The sequence below is a fragment of the Eptesicus fuscus genome, chromosome 6 (genome assembly GCF_027574615.1).
Source record: "Eptesicus fuscus isolate TK198812 chromosome 6, DD_ASM_mEF_20220401, whole genome shotgun sequence".
Taxonomy (NCBI): Eukaryota; Metazoa; Chordata; class Mammalia; order Chiroptera; family Vespertilionidae; genus Eptesicus; species Eptesicus fuscus.
In genome coordinates this window covers 54,308,009-54,329,055 of record NC_072478.1, presented here as the reverse complement: position 1 = coordinate 54,329,055, position 21,047 = coordinate 54,308,009, and the positions used below count along the sequence as shown (strand labels likewise).

At 40.2% G+C, this 21,047-nt stretch overlaps 1 protein-coding gene across 1 annotated transcript in view; it reads left to right on the top strand.

Annotated features, from left to right (window-relative positions):
• The window catches only part of ARHGAP10 (Rho GTPase activating protein 10), a 263,229-nt gene that overhangs the window by 115,655 nt on the left and 126,527 nt on the right, over window positions 1-21,047 (top strand). The window contains exons 8-10 of the mRNA XM_008143974.3: window positions 1,242-1,371; window positions 2,437-2,543; window positions 4,572-4,666. Of these exons, the coding sequence (XP_008142196.2) occupies window positions 1,242-1,371; window positions 2,437-2,543; window positions 4,572-4,666 (332 nt within the window). The remainder of the gene's footprint in view (window positions 1-1,241; window positions 1,372-2,436; window positions 2,544-4,571; window positions 4,667-21,047) is intronic.

Sequence of the window (21,047 nt, the reverse complement as noted above, 5' to 3'; positions counted from 1 at the left end):
GAAATCTCGGCAAGTGACCAAGGCGAATAAAGTCAGGGTGTGGTCAGGTTAAGATAAGAAACCCTGGATTCAGGAGAATGGGAAATGGCCATTCACACATGAGCCCCACCCACTTTGCAGCCTTGTAAGTTCTTTTAACGCATACACAGATCTTTTATTTTTTGTACTTTATTTTATTTGTTTTTCTTTTATTTATCTTTATTGTCGAGTGTATTACAGATGTCGTCCCCCCTCCCCCCATCGGTTCCTGCCCCACCCCACCCCAGGCCTTCACCACCCTATTGCATTTCTCTGCAGACCTGTTTTCCCCGTTACAACCACGTCTGTCAGACTCCCCATCCCCCTAAAAAGGTCTACCATTCTTCCATTTTTCTGCTCTTAGGACCCTTGGTAACCCCTTTCATTATAGGGAGGAGAGGGGGGGAATTTCAATAGTAATTTTTCATCTCAGTGCCTCCACAGCTTCACATCAGCAGTTTCTCGAATTAATACAGTTATTTTTGAGTGTGGACGAGAGCGAGGTCCAGACACGCGCTGGGGCTGACTCCTCACAGTCGCCTTGGAGATGCTGTCACCTCCCCTTTGTGTGCTTTGTTAGCGTAGCCGCTTGGCAGAGATATTGGGTTCAGAAATGAGATTTGTCCCCTCAGCTGTAGGAGACATTATTTGTAGGTGAGATCCCCCCTCCCCTCCCCCCTCCTCCCCATTTCTGAGAAGAAATGTCATTTTCAAGTGCAGTTGCCTTGACCTGGAAAAAACGATGCTCATATTTAACTTTAAAAGAAGGAAGATGTTCAGGTTCTGAGCACTTGGACATGTTGCTAGGATAGTAGTGATAAGGAGTCAGGCTGATTGTTGTGAAGGAAAGACTTCCATTATCGATGCTTTATGACCTGCACTGTGACAAATGCTGAGATTTAGTAGAATTGTGAGAAGTGGATGCAGGGGTTCTTACGTTGAGTAATAAAATTATTCTTGGTGTTAGTAAGCTTCTCAAGTAAGTAATCTCTAGTTACTTTGACTCCTCTATTTGTTATTTTACCACCACCCCCTTCCCCTTTTCTTAACAAAGAGGCACACTGGAAAGGCTGGGTATATTTTGAGAAATATATAGAGAAATGCTACAAATTTAATTATAGTTATCCAGAGACTTAAAAATATACATAAAAAACCCCCACAAAAAAACCCCAAAAAACTCATGTGAGAACTTAAAACATGCCTGTGCTTTTTATCCACTTCAGACTCGGAATCGTTTTGAAGGAACGAGGTCGGAAGTGGAAGAGCTTATGAACAAAATCCGACAGAATCCCAAGGACCACAAGCGAGCCAGCCAGTTCACGGCCGAAGGCTACCTGTATGTGCAGGAGAAAAGTAAGAGGCCGCCAACAGGGAGGGATGACTCCTTAGGAATTACTTTAAAACTTCTTACTGTAATGATTGTATTTTTGGAATCATTGTTCCTACCACTTTGCCTCCTCCCATCTAGAAGGTGTATTTGCATTTTTTTGGGAAACGCATTCCTGCTGCAGGGAGGGTTCTGTGAGCACTGGGCTTTCGGGCACACCCCTGAATTCTGCACCAGACTCCGCTAAACTAGCTCCTGAGGGAGCCAGAACTCGGCAGAGGCTGAAAGCGAGGTGGGGTGTTCTCCTTTCACCTACTCTCCTTAACACCAACTGTCTCTCTCTCTCTCTCACACACCCCCGCCCCCCTTATATAGTTGTCCTTCAATATCTTCAGGGGGATTGATTCCAGGACCCCACAGATACCAAAATCCTCGGATGCTCAAGTCCATATATAAAATGGGGTAAAACAATGCCTAGTACATATGCACACCCTCCCATCTCTTCCCTCCCACAACTGTACTTCTCCTTGAAGTCATTTAAAAAAAAAAAATGTTTTCATTTATTTCAGAGAAAGGAAGGGAGAGGGAGAGACAGATACAATGAAAAGTAACTAGAGCTAGCTATTGATAACCACACACTTTGGTTCTCTAATTCTAATCTCTGTCCCTGTCTCTTTCTTCCTTCCTCCTCCCCCTTCCACTCTCTCTAAAAATCAATGGAAAAATATGCTCAGGTGAAGATGAACAAAAATAATAATAATCGCATTTATTACATCGAATTCTTGAAACCCGCATGAACTCTTAATACCTAGACCCAAACAAATACAGCTTACAACTAACAGACTTTCAGGTCTGAGAGAACAGCCCAGCAAACTGCTTGAACAGCGTGTCTTTAACTCCTTCCGTGTTGCTCAGATGAGCTCTCTGGTTTCCCCCTTTCATTAGGATGAGCGGTTTTTGCCGATTTGTTTCCTTGAGCGGTCTTACCTGCGGCTTAACTGGGTTTTTCCTCTTCAGTAATGAGGAGCTCTGCACATTTGCTTATTTCTGAGGAAACATAGAAAGTTCTGTTTTCCTATTTCTTGTGTCAGGGCCTGCCCCATTCGGGTCCAGCTGGGTCAAACACTACTGCATGTATCGGAAGGCGGCCAAGAAGTTCAACATGATCCCATTTGAGCACAGATCTGGTGGGAAACTTGTAAGTATTTGATTTCATACTCTGTGTTCTGTGGGAGGGAGTCTTTGAGGGCGTCGCTTCAATGACGTTCATCTTCACTGATGGTAAATACGTTTTACTTCATTTTTTAGGATTAAAATGTGTGGTTTTTTTTGGTGTGTGCACGTGTGTTCCTAAATAAAATAGGCCAGGGAACAACACTTCATGGTTTTTTACTTGACTGCATGGGTGTCTGTGTGAGATGTATTGTGTTTTTAAGAGAGAGTAGAAACCTCTCACATCACTGTTGTTGAAAGATAAACCTAGCACCTACCACAAGTTGTCATCACAGTGTCTACACGCAGATCTGACCTGCGCACGTGTATCCGCACCCTGAAACATGATAGAGGGGATGATCTGTAATGAATTTCACTATGTTTCCCTTAGACCCGTGGTCGGCAAACTGCGGCTCGCGAGTCACATGCAGCTCTTTGGCCCCTTGAGTGTGGCTCTTCCACAAAATACCACGGCCTGGGCCAGTCTATTTTGAAGAAATGGCGTTAGAAGAAGTTTAAGTTTAAAAAATTTGGCTCTCAAAAGAAATTTCAATCGTTGTACTGTTGATATTTGGCTCTGTTGACTAATGGGTTTGCCGACCACTGGCTTAGACTTTCCAGGTTCTTACTTAGGGAGGCCCCACTGAGTTTCCTCTTCCCGTAGGAAGGAACGGCAAAACCTCAGAATGGCAAGAGAAGAGCAGGAAGCCCTGGCGCTGGCTGTGTGGGGAAGGTGATCTGCATTTGTGTTTTCAGTAGAAGCTGCAGCTCAGAGCAGTATTCAGGGGCCTGGGGACAAAGGTCTTCCCACCAGCGTTGAACATCATTGGTGACACATTTTAAGAAAGAAGTGTTTGCTGGGTGGACAGGCATACTTTTGCTTATGTGACTGCAGAGCTAACCTATGAAAAAGAAGAGTTCAGGTGGCTTAGAATACGAACACATTTCTGTAGTCATGACACAGACATGGAAAATCAGGTTTATGGACAAGAGGAGGAAGTGAGTATGCCACTCTCCAAGGCTGGTGGGGTTAGGATGGGGCCGGAGGTGAGTCTGAGTTTCCTTTCTGAGCTAATTCAAGTCCTAGGTCCTGTCTGCTGAGTGATGTCTGTTTTAGCCACCAAATAACAAAAAATACATTGTATCAGTAGTGACTGTGACATTTTGAATATTTGTATATTTAAATGTTTGTTGAATATTATCGGGAGATCCTTAGTCTAGAAAATGTTAAAATGTTCTAGGAGTAGACCGACTTCTCACAGTCCTTCACCGAGGACCTGCGTTCCTGCATTGCCTCTTTTTAATGCTTTTAGAGAGGATGGTTTAGGGAGGTAAACAAGTACCATAAAAAAATTAAGAAAAGATAAAATTCAGGATGTTCACTTAGGAAACAGAAAAACCATGTAGATTGAGTGGTTCTAGCTTTAGATGACCCGGATTGCTAATCTAGGGCCCTTCGTGTACTTCTAGGTAAGTTCCAGACTGTTCTGAATTCTTTTGCGCTTTTTCTCATGTAATCCTTACCACACCTCTATCAGGTAGATGTCATCCTTCCCCCTTTATGATGGGGAACTGGGACATAGAGAACTTAAGTGACCTCCCAAGTTCACATAGTTAGAATCAAATTTTTATAGGTCAAAATGGTGACATACTGGCTATTTTACATGGTATACTATACTAGGCAATAAAAACACACTATTCTTCTTTTTAAAAGAATACAACAAGAGAGGAATAAATATTCTAGCATGTGGAAAATGTCTTGTTCGTGTAGCTCTTAAAATGAGCCCTTCTGAGGTCTTATTTAATGTTGTTGTCACCGAAGCAGGATCTAGAAACCCCCAAGGAAAGGAGAAGGACAAAAGTGGTTAAGATTCTAAATGGAAACTAGTTTGGAAGATAATATGTAGGACAAAGACTTAAAATCTTTCTCTCTCTCCCTGCTCCCAATACAGGGCGCCTCCGTGTGCATATGTTTATGCTGTGGTTTCTGAGTGTTTAAAACGATTCTTTGCAGGGGGACGGAGAGGTGTTCTTTCTGAGAGAATGTACCAAGAGGCACACAGACTCCATAGACAGACGATTCTGTTTTGACGTAGAAGTTGCTGACCGGTAAGTGACTGAGATTATTAGGCTTCTTAAAAGAACCATTTGAAAAAAATGATTTAAAAAAATATAGAGATAAATTGCAACTGAGATTTCCAGGATCTGAAGAGAATGTTATCCTGTGATATGTCCCGCCCATGTGTTACTCACTGTGAGCTGTTAGTTAGTTCCCTGCTTTTAGCCGCAGAGTGATAGCTCGATCGCGGCTGACATTTGGAGTCATTCTAAGCAGTGTCGTCACTTGAAAAATAACCTTGGGTCCTGGCTGGTTTGGCTCAGTGGATAGAGCGACAGCCTATGGACTGAAGGGTCCCGGGTTTGATTCTGGTCCAGGGCACCTGCCCGGGTTGCAGGCTCGATCCCCAGTAGGGGGCGTGCAGGAGATAGCCGATCAATGATTCTCTCTCATCATTGATGTTTCTCTGTTTCTCTCTCTCCCTCTCCCTTCTCTGAAATCAATAATAATATATTAAAAAAAAATAACCTTGGCATTTCATTGTTGATCCCGTGCCGAAGATGTGGCACTAAAGGAATAATGGGGGAAAGTAAGGAAGTGGGTGGCAAAGCTAAATAGAGGTGCTGGTGACTGTTCACACAGAGCAGTGTTCTTTGTTGTGTGTGGGAATTTTCAGTGTCTGTGCTCTATATGTGAGGGAGGGTCTCAGGATACTCTGTTAAAAGATTACTGTATTTTTCTTATGGTATGACTTTCTGTTGTTTGCTTATGAAAGAATCTTTGCCAGAGAGAAGGAAGGAAGAAAAAGGAAAAAGTCCGCCTGTTCCTATTACTTCGCGTCTGGCATTTATTTCTGTGTCCTCCGGGGGCACCGAGGGACAATGTAGTCCTGGGTTTTGCTCTGTTTTCTCTCCACGGCGGGCGGACAGCATGGTGGCTCGCTGCAAGCCCTGGTTTTGGGAACAGTGGTGTTCAGATAGGGCCGTTGCATATTTGTATCATAAAAGTTTTACATGAGTGTTTTTGTTTTTTTTAAAGCAGAAGTTTATTTCAGGTCAGGACCTAAGAATACAAATATAACTCATGCTTCCTCTTCCGTTAGATGATACAACTAAATCTGTGGGGTTGGTGCGGAGAGGGGAGATCTGTGCCTCACTTTCTAGTAAATGAACTGAGGCCAGGGAGATAAAGATGTGCCCTTAAGCACCAGGATGCAGTTGGCACTACCATGAGAAGGGCAGGAGCTTAGTAAGTATTTTGCCAAGATTGATTAAAAAAGTGAAGGAGAGTGAGCAAAAGAAGTTACATTTCAAAGCCAGTGAGGACTGGTTCAAAACTTCAAGAAGAGATTCCAGCTGCGTAACACGACTCCTGTGTGCAAACACCCACAGTAACGCGTGCTGCGCCCTTTCTGAGTTCCAGGGTTCTGAATTCTTCTGCGCCTTTTCTCATTGAATCGGGTAGAGGTTATCCTCCTTCTTGATGATGGGGACCTTGTACGTAGAGAACTCAGTTGACCTCCCAAGGTCACGGAGCTAGGAAGTAAATGGGTGGAGATACTCCCGTATTCTGCCTCCAAGCCCCAGCTCTTATCCACTGTGCCCCAGGCCCGAGTTTTACTTGGTAATCCTGACGTGTCCTACATAACTGAGTAAGTTGAGTCAGCAGTGACACCAACTAGAAAATGTGCTGCAGGAGGTTAATCTGATTTGTTTTGAAAGCAGGCTCCTTCTAGTTGTTCATATATATTGCTCTAATACAATTTATATTATTTTTGCTTAACTCTATATCTTCTCTAAAACCGTGATCACACCGAGTGCTCTTCATCAGCCATGATCCTTATGATGATTGTGACCTCGTCACCCCCTCACAGAGATTGAGTTGGGCTCGATATGGAGTTATGTTTATCTGGAGAAGATAATACCTTGTAAGGAGACTCTTGGAAGACCTTAGAGTTGATTTACCCTAGTGGTTCAAACTGGTTTAAAGGGAGTCCTCTTTTCAAATAAAATTTTGTGCGTATATAAAACAAGAAAAATCTGGAGAAGGCAGTGTCTGTGCTTGGAGGTCTCTACCCTAATTCTGGGGCTTCGAAGGCATATTTAATGAAAAGTTTGAACAAAGTAGGCTCTTTTTTTTTTTTTTTTTTTGACTCTTTCCCTGATTCCTGGCCAGTGGACTACCGGGAAGTATAGGTAATTTGTCCCTTGTCTATTAGATCATGAATTCCATGCGGGTGGGTACCCCATCTCAGTATCATTTGGTACTGGAGAACCAAATGCAGTACCTTTTGTATGGTGGGCATTCACCAGACTTGTTCTGGATTAAATGACATTGAATTGTTGCTTAGCAGCGATAGAATTGGGATTAGATCCAGCCAGGCAACTGTCAGTCAACCATCCTTTTCTTCTGGACCACACGCAGCACTGAGCTCCAGTGTGTTCATTCTGCTTAAAGGAAGTGAGCGTTGCCCATTTTCGAGCATGTGAGGCTTGTGAATGGGTTTCTGATGGGATTTGTACAGAGTTCTTATTGGGTACCTTCATATAGCAATTTCACAGTTGATTGCACATGTTTACTCTAAATATATTGTATCTTCTCTTCTGGTATTAATTTTTGCTGCTTTTTATTCCTTGTGTTGGAAAACAAGTCGGGTAACATAGGCTTGGGTAGGGAATCTTTTTTCTGCCAAGGGCCATTTGGATATTTATAACATCATGAGGGCCATACAAAATGATCAGCTTAAAAATGAGCCTGCTATATTTGGTCAAACGTTTACTTAACTCACCCCTAATGCCTTGGCAGGGCCAGACCAAGTGATTTTGCGGGCCGTATGCAGCTCGAGGGCCAGACGTTCCCCACCCCTGCAATAAGCGATACTTCATAAACGGCAACATGGAGCCTGGGCTTGCTTTGGTCTGTGTGCGCGTAAACACAGAGCTTTCACTTAATTGTTGCATGAGTTCAGATCAGATTTGATTCCATGTAACAGAAAAACTACAGCAAGGTGGCTTAAATCAGGTAAAAGTTTATTGTTTTCTCGTGTTCAGGAAGCCTAGAGAGGTGGTCAGGGAATGGCTGATAAGCTGCTCCCTGTTGTGCATGGTTTGCCTTCCTAATCACTTTAGGCCCAAGGTGCCTGCTCCCATTTATCACATGGCATTGTCTTTTGTTGTAGGAACACTTTCTGGAGGTTACATGCTCACATACCATTGGGCTAAATGGAGTTGAATGGTTACACCTAGTTGCAAGGGAGGTTCAGAAATTGCGATCTTTTGTTTCCAGATATCCATATGCTGTTCTAATAGTTGGAGAATCTATTAGTACTGAGAATGAAAGGAGGGTGGCTGGTGTATGTGTGTTTATGTGTGTGGGCGTGTGCATGCGTCTGTCTGTCTGTCTCTGTGTGTGTCCAATTAACCATTGCTGCTTTCATTATCAATGGTTAGATGAATGTGTGCTTCATTTTCCTCCCCTAAATTCACTAAAAGATTACTTTGACTATTTCAGCTAAAATAGTGTTTTTAACCACACATGTGCTTAAAAAAATGAAAAGATAAACCCACGGATTAGGAGAAAACACTTGCAAGTTATATATCTCATAAGGCACTTGTATCCAGAATATATAAAGAACACTTGTAACTCAATAATAAAAAGTCAAATAGCCCAATTAAAAATGGGAAGGAGATATGAGTTAGACATTTCTTTAAAGAAAATATATGTGGCCAATAAGTACATGAAACGATGCTTAACATCATTAGCCATCAGGAAAGTGCAAATCAGAACCACAATAAGATAGCACTTCACACCCACTTGGAGGGCTATAGTGAAAAAGTCAGATAATAAGTGTTGGTGAGTCTGTGGAGAAATTAGAACTCTCATACACTGATGGTGGGAATTTGAAATGATGTAACTGTTTAGGAAAACAGTTTGGCAGTTCTTCAAAAAGTTAAGCATAAAGTCACCCTATGACCCAGAAATTCTACTTCTAGCTGTATATGCAAAAAAAATTAAAACCTATTTTTACATAAAAACTTGCACATGAATGTTCCTAGCAGCATTATTCATACCAGCCAAAAAAGTAGAAATGACTCAAGTGTCTACCAACTGATGAATGGATAGATAAGATCCGTACAATCAAGTAAGACCTGTAATAAAAAAGGAATGAAGAACTGACATGTGCTGCAATGGGGATGATCCTTGAAAACAGTATGCCAAGTGAAATAAACGCGTCACAGAGACCACATATGTATGATTTCATTTATATGAAACATCCAGAACAGGCAAATCCATGTAGACAGAAAGTAGGCTGCCTAGGGCTCGGGGGCTTGGAGGGAAGTGGACAGTGACAGCTAATGAGTATGGTGTTGTTGTTTTTAGGGGGGAGGGATGATGAAAACATTTCAACATTGATTTTGATGTTGGTTATACAACTGAGTGAATATTTTTAACAAGCCATTGAATTGTATACTCGAAGTAGCTAAAATGTGTGGTGTGAATTATATCTCCATAAAAGTCGAATGAAAGGGAACGCAGCTTCAAATGAATGCTTACCATAACTAAAACAAGATTCTTAAAAATGACTGTAAACATTGACTCAAGGCCAGCCACATTTCAGATACCATGGGCTGTGAAACGGCCACGTCACTCACTGGAGGCTGGAGAGGAGTGTTGCGTGGAGCTGGTTTCCCCGTGGCAAGCTGTAGTCTTTCAGGAGAGGCTGCTTTCTTCTCTGAAGGGGTGAAACCTACTCCCACCTCTAACAATTGTGTTATGTAATGTGCTTTTAGCTTGATTGGCAAGCTTGCCACATGTCCCATTGTGCTGTGACCCCCACACATTTGCCTGATAAATAATTATCATTCTTTGAAATTCTCCCACACATCATATTCAGGCACTGCTGAAAGAAAATGTGCTTCTTCCCATTTCACTCTCATTAATCTGACATTTCAAATATTATATTTTGGTTTGATTTTGCCCTGTTCCTAGTATCTCGCTCTTGGAAGGATGGCAAGATACTTTTTACCTTTGTAATTTACCTCTTTATAGTTTAACGAAAATGGTGGGAGGGTGAAGTCTCCTGTGTATTTGAAGCATTGAGCGTTTTGGAATGCTTTTATACCAGTGACTTTGTCATCCGTGTGCATGGAAGTGTACTGTTTGTCACTTTGAAAGGGTAGGTTAAGAACATGTTGCTTCCAGAAACCCATGCAAGTGGACTGAATAATAAGAATGTTATTGTAGCCCTGGCTGGCTTGGCTGGGTAGATAGAGCCTGTGGACTTTGGGGTCCCAAGTTGGATTCTAGTCAAGGGCACATGCCTGGGTTGTGGGCCCCATCCCCAGTGGGGGGTGTGCAGGAGGCAGCCAATCGATGATTCTCTCTCATCATTGATGTTTCTATCTCTTTCTCCCTCTCCCTTCCTGTCTGAAATCAAATTAAAAAATATTACTGTAGCACATTAACTGTAGTAGTATTTGTGTTTTATAGTGCATGGCGTTTAGACACCGAAACAGTTGTTCACTGTAATTGGCACTGTGGATGCAAGACTTAACCAGATACCAAAAGGTCTGATCTTGGAGAACTTACAGACCAGGAGGGTTTACAAACAAATAGTAGTTCAGAAATCTGTTTAAGGTACTTTGGGAGCTGAGAAGCAATTGGGAATGGGGTTGGCTGGGAAAGCTTTACTAGAAAAATTGATCGTTAAATTGAATTTTGAAGATTTAGTGTGTGTTTGGAAGCTCAGAGGAAGTGAGGCCCAAGGTAAAAGGAATTATAGAAGTCTTGAGAAAATATGTTGAGATAATTCTTTAAGTCAGAGGTTCTCAACTTGTGAGCGATTTTCTGTCTGGTAACCTTTCTTTTCCTTTTATTGCATTTATTGGGGTGACACTGGTTAACAAATTTTACAGATTGTCACAGCTGGGATGGGGAGGGACTGGGCAGGCCATTGGTGCTGACATCTCATGGATGGAGGCCGCAGTGCTGCTAAATATTTAGCACAGGCCAGCCCCCTATAGCAGAGGGTTATGTGGTCCCAGATGTTAGTAGTGTTGCTGTTGGGAAGCCCTGCTTTTAAAGCATTAAAGACCAGCATCTCCAATAAATGTATGTGGAAACAGATGGAACTGTACTGTTTTCTTTTACGTGAATATATTTATGAGGTGCATATTTTAATTTAAAAAAAGTGTAACAGTAGCTTAATTAGTTATAGTTCAGGGGATGATTTCTCCATATTTTCTTAGAAAAGCTTTTTCATTAGTCTATGACTCATGAAAATTTTGAGGAGGATGCATGTAATGATCTGTGGAGGTTGAGTGTTACTTTTTTTTTTCTTATACAGATATTCAGTATTTCTAATGCCATTTGTTGAAAAGGGCTTTCCTGTCATTGAATTATTTTGGCACTTTTGTCGCAAATTATCTGTGTATGTATAGGTCTGTTTCTGTTAATAGATTCTCTATTCTGTTCATTGATCTATTGGTCTGTCCTTTTGTCAATTCCACACTGTCATTATTACTGTAGTTTTATAATAGTAAGTTTTAGCCAGTTGTGTGATTCCTCTGTTTTTTTTCAAAATCATTTTGGCAGTCCTATATTCTTTGTGTTTCCATCTAAATTTTATAATCAGTTTATTTTCACAAAATAGCTACAGGCCAATACTATCAATGGTGGAGTATTGATAATTCATGAGTATGACTTTTCATTTATATAGTCTTTAATTTCTCTCAGTAATTGTTTTCAATACAGGGTTCATGGATATCTTTGGTTAAATTTCCCTAAGTATTTTATGTTTCCAGATGTTATTTTGAAAGGCAGGTGTTTTAGATTTCATTTTTCAAAATACTGTTGATACATGGAAATGCAGTTGGTTTTTGTGTCCTATAATATTGCTAAGTTCATGTATTTTTTTTTTTTCTTAGTAGTTTCTTCAGGATTATTTTATGTACACAATGGTATCATATGTGAATAAAGGCAGCTTTCTTTCTCTTCATTCTGTATGTCTTTTTATTTCTTTTTTTGGTCTAATTGCATTGCCAAGACCCCCAATAATATGTTGAATAGAAGTGGTGATTTGGGGCATCTTGCCTTATTCTTGAACTTTAGGGGAAAAGCATTTTTATTATTTCACTTGTAAAGTACAATGTTAGCTGAAGATTGTAGATGCTTTTATAATGCTGAGGAAGTTTTTGTATATTCCCAGTTTTCATCATGAATAGATGTTGACTTTTGACAAAGTATTTGTCAGTGTCAATTGAAAGGATCATTAAATAATTTTGTTGAATCTGTTAATAGGTGAATGGCAATGAATTTTCTAAGTGAAACTAACCTTGCATTCCTGAGACAAACTCTACTTAGTCATGCTGTATTAACCTTTATGTATATTGCTGTATTCATTTGGTTAAGGATATTGGTATTTATGTTCATGAGGGATATTGGGTGTTATATTCTTGTTTTGTAATGTCTTTGTCTGGATTTGACATCGGGGTTATGGTGGCTTCATAAGACATGGGGAGTTTTCATTCTTGCTCTGTTATTTGAAATTGTCTGTGTAATATTGGTATTACTTCTTTCTTAAATTTTCGTGAGAATTTACCAGTGAAGCCATGATGGGCTGAATGTGTGTGTGTGTGTGTGCGCGCGCGCGCATGCGCGTGTGTTTGTGTGTAGTTTAAAAATTACAAGTTCAGTTTATTTAGTGAGTAAAAGGATCATTCAGATTTTCTATTTTTCTTTTGTTAGTTTTGATAAACTGGTTTTTGAAGGGATTTGTTTATTTCTGCTAAGTTGTTGACCTACTGGCATACATTTCTTCATAATAGCCACCTATTTTAATATCTATACGACCTATAGTGATAACTCCTTTTTTCAAGCTTGATACTGGAGATTAAAAAAATTCTTGGTAAGTCTTGCTTAGTTTTTCAATGTTGATATTTATTTTAGATACATCATATTGTCCATTTTATATTTCATTGGTTTCTACTTTTATCTTTATTTAGTTTTACTAGCTTTGGATTTTGTTTTTCATTTAATCACTTCTTAAGATGGAAGGGTTGATTTTCCATGTTATTTTTGTTTATTTTGTGTGTTTTATTTTATTAAATCTTTATTGTTCAGATTATTACAGTTGTTCCTCTGTGGTTTTGGACTCTATATCCAGTAGTTTGCTTTCCTCCATTTCTTTCATTCGTGACCTGTTTCTTTGTGTCCACATTTTGGCTGCATCCCTGAGTTGATAGAGTGGCTTTGTTTGCTACGTGTCCTATAGGGCCCAGTGGCTGAGCCTCTCCCGTTACCTGAGGTGTACACTCTTGGTGCACCCCTTTGTGGGCTGTGTGCACAGTCTTGTTGTAGTTAAGCCTTGATTGTTGTTGGTATCACTGGGAGGAATTGACCTCCAGGCCAATTGGCTGTGAGGATCAGCTGTGTCTGTGATGGGAGAACTTCTGTACTGGAGACACCCTTACGAGGCAAGACTTGCTTCAGTGGGACTTTGGTGCTCACTGAGTAAGCCCCCTGAGTGTGTCCCTTATGGATCTGAGGAGTTGTAATCTGGATGGTCTTACTCTGACCCCTGGGTACACTGGCTCTTGGATCTCCAAAGAGGTGCTAATTTAGTGTCTACTTGAGGCCACCCAGCAGGAGCTACGGAGAGATCTGCAGATTCCTCTTCTTTGTTTGGGTTTTGGAGGTGCCCAGATGAGGCCCAGCTGTGAAGCAGTGCAAGCTGCTGTGGGGCCTTGGACCTTCTTTTGGATGTTCTGGGTCTCTCTGACTCAGCTGAAGTTTGTTAGGTAAGTTTAGATTTCAAAGGACCAGGCCATTCATATGCAAAAGCCTTTGCGCACAGCTTGGATGGAGTGGAGTCTCATTGTGGAGCAAACAGCAATGGCTTCCTGGGGGCCTCTTAGGTCAGGGCTGATGGGAGTTCTGCCCTAAGTGGCCCCCGGGTCTCAGTGTCCCTTGGTAATTGCTGCAAGCACCTCTGAGAGAAAGCCGCCCTTGAGTTCTACCCGCTGCCAGGCAGTCCAGTTTCTCCCCGTATGAGTCTGGGTCCTCAGTGTCTCGCCCAGAACTGGAGTTCAGAGCAGTCGGGAGCTTGTGTCTCCCTCTGGATTGAAAAAGCCAGCCGTGTACTCAGTTGCCAGCCCTCTCTGTGTACGTGCCTCTGTACCTCTGCACTTTACTTCCGCAGCTCCTCTGACTCTCAGTGTGCTTTTCTCTTCCCTTCTAGTTGTAGAATTTCCACTTAGCCAGCTTTCCTGTGGTTCTGGATGATGTCCGTTTTGTCTTTTAGTTTTAGTTTTGAAGTTGTGCGAGGCAACAAGTTCAGGTGTTTACCTATGCCGCCATCTTGGTTTCTCCTTTGTGGTTTTCTATGTATAGTATCATGTCATCTGTGAATAAGGACAGTTTTACTTCTTCTTTTCAAATTTGGATGCCTTTTATTTCTTCTTCTTGTCTGATCGCTATGGCTAGTACTTCTAGTACTATATCGTACAGGAGTGGGGAAAGTGGGCATCCTTGTCTTGTTCCTGTTCTTAGGGGAAATGAGTTTAGTTTTTGCCCATTGAGTATGATGTTGGCTGTAGGTTTGTCATATAGGGCTTTTATTATGTTGAGGTATAATCCCTCTATTCCCACTTTGCTGAGAGTTTTTATCGAGAAAGGGTGTTGGATTTGTCACATGCTTTTTCTGCATCAATTGATATGATTAAATGATTTTTGTCTCTCAGTTTGTTTATGTGATGTATCACAGTTATTGATTTGCGGATATTGTACCATCCTTGCATCCCTGGAATAAATCCCACTTGGTCATGGAGTATGATCTTTCTAATGTATTGCTAAATCCGATTTGTTAGAATTTTGTTGAGGATTTTAGCATCTATGTTCATTAAGAATATTGTCCTATAGTTCTCTTTTTTTGTGTGGTGTCTTTATCTGGTTTTGGGATTAGGGTAATGCTGGCTTCATAGAAAGAGCTTGGAAGTGTGTCTTCCTCTTGAATATTTTGGAATAGTCTGAGGAGGATAGGTTTTAGTTCTTCTTTGAATGCTTCGTAGAACTCTCCTGTAAAGCTGTCCGGACCAGAGCTTTTGTTTGCTGGAAGATTTTTGATTGCTGTTTCAATTTTTTTGGTAGTTATTGGCCTATTCAGGTTTTTTTATTCTTCTTGGTTGAGTGTTTGGAGCTTGTATTTTTCTAAGAATATGTCCATTTCATCTAGGTTGTCCATTTTGTTGGAATAGAGTTGTTCATAGTATTTTTTCATAATCATTTGTATTTCTGTGGGATCAGTTGTTACTTCACCTCTTTCATTTCTGATTTTGTTTATTTGGGTCTTCTCTCTTTGCTTCTTGGTGAGCCTGGCTAGAGGTTCATCAATCTTGTTTATCCTTTCAAAGAACCAGCTCTTGGTTTTGTTGATCTTTTTTTTTTTTTTTGTCTCTATGTAGTTTATCTCCACTCTGATCTTTATTATTTCCTTCCTTCTGCTTATGCAGGGCTTTTCTTCTTGCTCTCTTTCTAAGTCTTTGAGTTTTATGGTTAGATAATTTATTACCATTGTTTCTTGTTTTTTGAGGCAGGCCTTAGAACTATGAACTTCCCTCTCAGGACTGCTTTCAGTGTGTCCCATAGATTTTGGATTGTTGTGTTTTCATTGTCATTTGTTGCCATGATGTTTTTTATTTCTTCTTTGATCTCTCTGGTAACCCATTCATTTTTTAATATCATGCTATTTAGCCTCCAGATGTTTGATTTTTTAAATTGTTTTTATTTTAGTTGACTTCTAGTTTTATGACATTGTGATCTGTGAAGATGCTTGATATGATTTCTGTCTTCTTGAATTTGAAGAGACTTTGCATGTGTCCCAATATATGGCCTATCTTTTGAAAATGACCCATGTGCACTTGAGAAGAATGTACCGTATTTCCGGCGTAAAAGACGACTGGGAGTATAGAAGATTTTCCTGGGTTAAAAAGTCGTCTTATACTAAAGAAAATACGGTATGTTCTGTGGCTTTGGGGTGAAATGTTCTGAAGATGTCAATTAATTCCATCTGATCTAGTGTGTCATTTAGGATTGATGTTTCTTTGCTGATTTTTTGTTTAGAGGATTTGTCCAGTGGTGTTAGTGGGACCCCTACCATGACTATATTGCTGTTAATGTCTCCCTTGATATCCTCCGAAGTTTTTTTTTTATGTATTTGGGTGCTCCTGTATTGGGTGTGTATATGTTTACCAGAGTTATATCTTCTTGTTGGATTGCTCCCTTTAGTATTATGAAGTGGCCTTCCTTATCTCTTGTTATGGCCTTCACTTTGAGATCTAATTTGTCAGATATAAGTATTGCTATCCCAGCTTTTTTTTCATTTCCATTCGCTTGAAAAACCTTTCTCCATCCCTTCACCATCAGTCTGTGTGAGTCCTTTTTTCTGAGATGGGTTTCATGTAGATAGCAGATATATGGATCATGTTTCCTTATCCACTCAGCTACCCTATGTCTTTTGATTGGGGCATTTAATCCATTTACATTTAAAGTTATTATTGATAGGTACTTGTTTGTTGCCATTTTTGTTTTTTATGCCTGTGTTCCTTCTTCGGTTCCTATTTTTTTTTACAGCAGGCCCTTTAGCATCTCTTGCATTGATGGTTTGGTGGTGATAAACTCCCTTAGTCCTTTTTTTGTCTGTGAAGCTCCTGATTTCACCCTCAATTTTGATTGATAGCCTTGCTGGGTACAGTATTTTTAGATTCAGACCCTTCCTTTGCATGATTTTGTATATTTAATCCATTCCCTTTTGGCCTGATGTGTTTCTGTTGAGAAATCAATCGCTAGTCTGATGGGGGATCCTTTGTAGATAACTTTCTGTCTCTCTCTGGTCGCTTTTAAGATTCTTACTTTGTCGTTGGTGTTTGCCAATTTAACCTTTTGCACTCGGATGTCGAGTGTGACTCGACACGGTTAGCATTAGAATAAAGGAATCGAGAAAAAAGCAAGCGAGTGCAAAGGGTTAATTATAATGTGCCTTGGTGTCGGTCTTTTGTGGTTCATCTTGTTTGGGACTCTGTGAGATTCTTGGACTTGTGTGAGTTTTTTCTTCCCTATTTTCTGTCATTATTTCTTCAAACAGGTTTTCTATTCCTTGCTCAGTTTCCTCTCCTTCTGGCACCTCTATTATGTGGATGTTGTTTCATTTCGTGTTGTCCCAAAGTTCCCTTAGGCTCTCCTCCTGTTTTTTAAGTTTTTTTTTTCTAGATGCTGCTCTGCTTGGGTATTTTTTCTTACCTTGTCTTCTAGCTCACTGATGCGGTCCTCCACTTCTTCTAGTCTACTGTTGGTGCTTTCTATTGAGTTCTTTATTGCAGTGATGTCGTTTTTCATTTCTTCTAGGTTCTTCTTCATTTCCTCTTGTTTCTTACACATATTGTTGAATTTGTCTTCCATTCTTTTCAGCGACCTTATGACCATTTCTCTGAATTCTTTCTCTGACATATTTCTTGCCTCTATTTCATTTACTTCCTTTTCTGGTGATGCCTCCTTTTCTTTCGTATGTGGGCTGTTTCTTTGTCTCCCCATGATCTCTCCTCTCCTGGTGTCTGGTTATGTAGCTCTGTCTCTCCTGCACTGAATTAAAGGCACAAAGTTCAACACAACAAGGCACAACGCACAAGGCACTGAACACAAATGTATACAGATGTATTCACAATACTAATAAACCCAAATAAAGGTGACCATCAGAGAAAAGAGAATTAGGGGATTAAAAAAAAAAAGAGAGAGAGTGAAAAAATGATATTGAGGAAAGGAAAAAAGTAAGAAAGAAAAGAGGATAAAAAAGAAGGGGGAAAAACTATATGGGGAGAAAATTTAATACAACAACAACTAATCCAAAAAAATGCAAACAACTAACACCCAGAGATGAATGCAAACTACAAATAACAACTAATAACAAGCGAGGAGAGGAAATACAGAAGCAAAAAATAAATAAAAAAAGAGAAACAATCACAGAAACAAAAAATACAATCTAATCAACAATCAAACAAACAACAATAGGACAGAGAGAAAGAAGGGCAAAACTAAACAAAATACAACAAAAAAACAAAAGAAAACAAAACAAAAACAAAACAAAAAAACAACAACTTACAAAAAAAAGGAAGAGAGAAAAAATTGGATAGAGAAGAGAGAAGTGTATATGGACTTGGAGCAGGGGATCAGAAATTAGATATATAAGTAGGATGAATTTTTAACAGGGGGTAAAAAGAAGGAATAGGGAAAATCTAAAGCAGGAATAGGGTAGGAGATACAGGACAACAAAAGGGGAAAAGTGAGGAAGAGAGTTTTGGCATAAAGTTAAAGTTGAGATAGAGTAAAATGATGCTAAAGTAAAAGTGAAAATAGAATGTAGAACATTAATCCCAAACTAAAATGAAATAAAATAAAGAGAAAATAAAATGAAACTTTAAAAAAAGGTAAAATAATAGTAGTAATAATACCGATTAAAAATAAAAATATAATAATTAAAGAGGTAAAATCAAGTGAGGAAGAAATAAAAAAAATATTTAGTTTCTTAAGTAAAAGATAAAAAATGAAAATGCAGTAGTGAAGGTCATTCACTCCCTCTGCTGTTCTGTTTGGCACGCCTGTTTCTTGTCAGGTATTCAGGACAGTATTGAAGTTCCTTGCGTTCCACTGCTCCTCTGTGTCGTACACCACAATCCTGTTTTTAAGCAAGCAGTATTTCTTTGTTTCTCAGCCTGCCTTTAGTTGTATTTACACAAGAGTCAATTTGTGATTCAACCTCTCCGGGGCAGTGTTTCTGTAGTGACATCAGGGCTATATGTCCTCTCTACCCAGTATTTAGATTTTGTTTTCCCTGCCACAATTAATACTGGTTTGTGGAGTGGACTGCCCCAGAGCTGGTTTTCTGGTCATTTCTCCCTGCTCTGATCCCCAGGTTCCACAAAAACAACTTTCCCCTGAAGTCTCTGAGAGTGTTTTTAATTGAATGATCCTATGTACTGGGCTTAGTAATCAAAAGCAAGGACTTAAAGAGAAAAAGGAGCCAGAGTAAGCACATGAACTTGTGACTTTTTTGCCCCGGTACTGCGCGGGACTCTGCACAGGTCTCTGTGCACGTCTTTTTCCCCGGCACAGCGCAGCCGGTATACTGGTAAAACTTCAGGCTGCCTTTTTGTGCCCAGCTCAGCTATGTGTTGATTTCTAGAGTTCCCTTCTGCCAGCAGCCCTGTGGACCCCCTTCCACATTTGTGGACTACGCTGGCCCCAGTGGCCGTGGATTTTGTGGGGCGCAGACTTCCTCTGAACCTCTAGATCCCGCTGCGCACATTTCTCCCTCCAGCCTGGCTCGCAGACCTCACCTTTCTCTGGGCGAAATCTGACCTTTCCTTGAGAAGGTGCAGAGCTTGTCTGAGTCCGTGGATTTGCACTGCTTGAGACCCGGTGTTTGTGGGTTCGCAGCTGGCCCCTGGGTGTTGTGGTTGTAGGGTCCCGGTAGGTATCCGATTCTTCCCGGTTGAAGATAAGGCTAGGCTTCCGATCACAGCCACTCTCCCCTTCAATATGGCGTGGTCTCTGCGGCAGAGCCGTTCGCTCCCGGAGAGATTTCAGCAGCAGTGGAGGCTGCCCGTCGGGATCCCCATCCAGCAGTCCCCAACAGTTCCTTGGAATATAGCTGTCCCTCACTCACAAATAGACACTCCCCGTACGTCCACACACTCTCCTTTTGTTCTCTCACTCACACACTATCTTGCAGCCTGCCTTCCTGTTGGCAGCCATCTTTGATCCTCTGCTAATAAACTTTATCTTGAAATCTGCCTTGTTCAATATTAATAGAGCCACATGAGCTTTCCTTTGCTTAGTGTTTACATGGCAAATCTTCATTCACCATTTTTTTTACCTGTCTTTGTTTAAACTTCGTTGTTTATAAACAGCACATAATTGAGTCCTGCTTTCAAAAAAATCCAGTCTTTTGATTTTTTATCAGGGTTTTAGTTCATTTATGTATAATGTAATTAATAATTTGTATGTGTTTAAGCCTACCACTGTTTTTTTTTCCCTGTTGGTCCTGTTTATTCTTTATTCTTCCTTTACTTTTCAGTGGTTTCAATCTTTTTAGTATTTCATTTAATCTCCTCTGTTTGATTTTTCATTATGCCTCTCTGTGTGTGCATTTTTACTAGTTATCCTAGAGAGTGTAACATCAACTTTGAAATTATCATTGTATCTACATTTTCGTAAACAATATAAGAACCTTATAACAGTAGACTTCTAATTATCTCTTTTGCTTCTGTGCTCTTGTTATATTTTAATTCTGCCTACACTATTTTAATTCTGCCTACACTATGAACCCAATAACACTCTACAACTTCTAACTTATGAAATCAATAATCAGTAATCTTTTAAAGAAATATAACATTTTACTTACATATACGTATTTCCACACATATGAGGGTGTGTGTGTGTATGTGTTGTGTGATTTTTTTGGGGTCTTTTCTTTTTTATACCAACATGTTTATTATCCACTCTGATTTTCTTCATTCTTTTAAGCAGAACTGAATTTTTAACTTGTGCCATTTCCCTGAAGTTCTTTAAGCTAAATTAATTTGAGCATTTCTTGTAATGCAGGACTGCTGGAGAAGAATTCTTAATGTTCTGTCTGTCCGAAACTGTCTTTATTTTGCCTTCATTTTGGATGCATATATAATTCTACAATGATAGTTTCTTTCCCCCCAGCACTTCAAAGAAGTTGTACCATGTTTCTCAGGCCTCCATTTTTCCCCCATGGCTAGTCATCCATCTTTCTTATTGTTCCCCTATATGCTGTCTTTTGCTTTTGCTGCTTTCAAGATTTTCTTTTTATAATGTGCCTAAGTGTGGTTTTCTTTGTTTTATCCTGCTTGGGGCTTATTGAAATTCTTGGTATGTGAATTGATATATCCTATCAGTTTTGGAAAATCTTAGCCATTATCTCTTCAAATCGTTCTTCTGCTCAATTTTCTCTTTGTTCACATTCTAGGATTCTGATTGCATCATGTTAGACTATTTGATACTTGTTTCAGACAGACCTGAAGGATTTTAATTGATGGAAGTGACTGAGTGACAAGATGGTGAGGCTGATGCCACTGGAAGAAAATTTTTATTACTTAGTTTCCGAGACAATAAGCCATGTCACGCCATAAAGATCCATGTGGGCAAACATCAGGTTTGGGTCAGGAGTCAAGATTGGCTAGTTTGAATAATATTGGTGAGCACTGGGCTATAGGGGTGGTTTCTGATTGTCTGGTACCTGGCCCTGGGGTGAGATAGGGCAGGGGAAATTGGGTTGGTGGGAATTCAGTAAAGTGAATGGTTGTGGATATAGACTCAGGCTTGGTTGGTTTGCACATGAAAGGTGTCCTCCTAAAG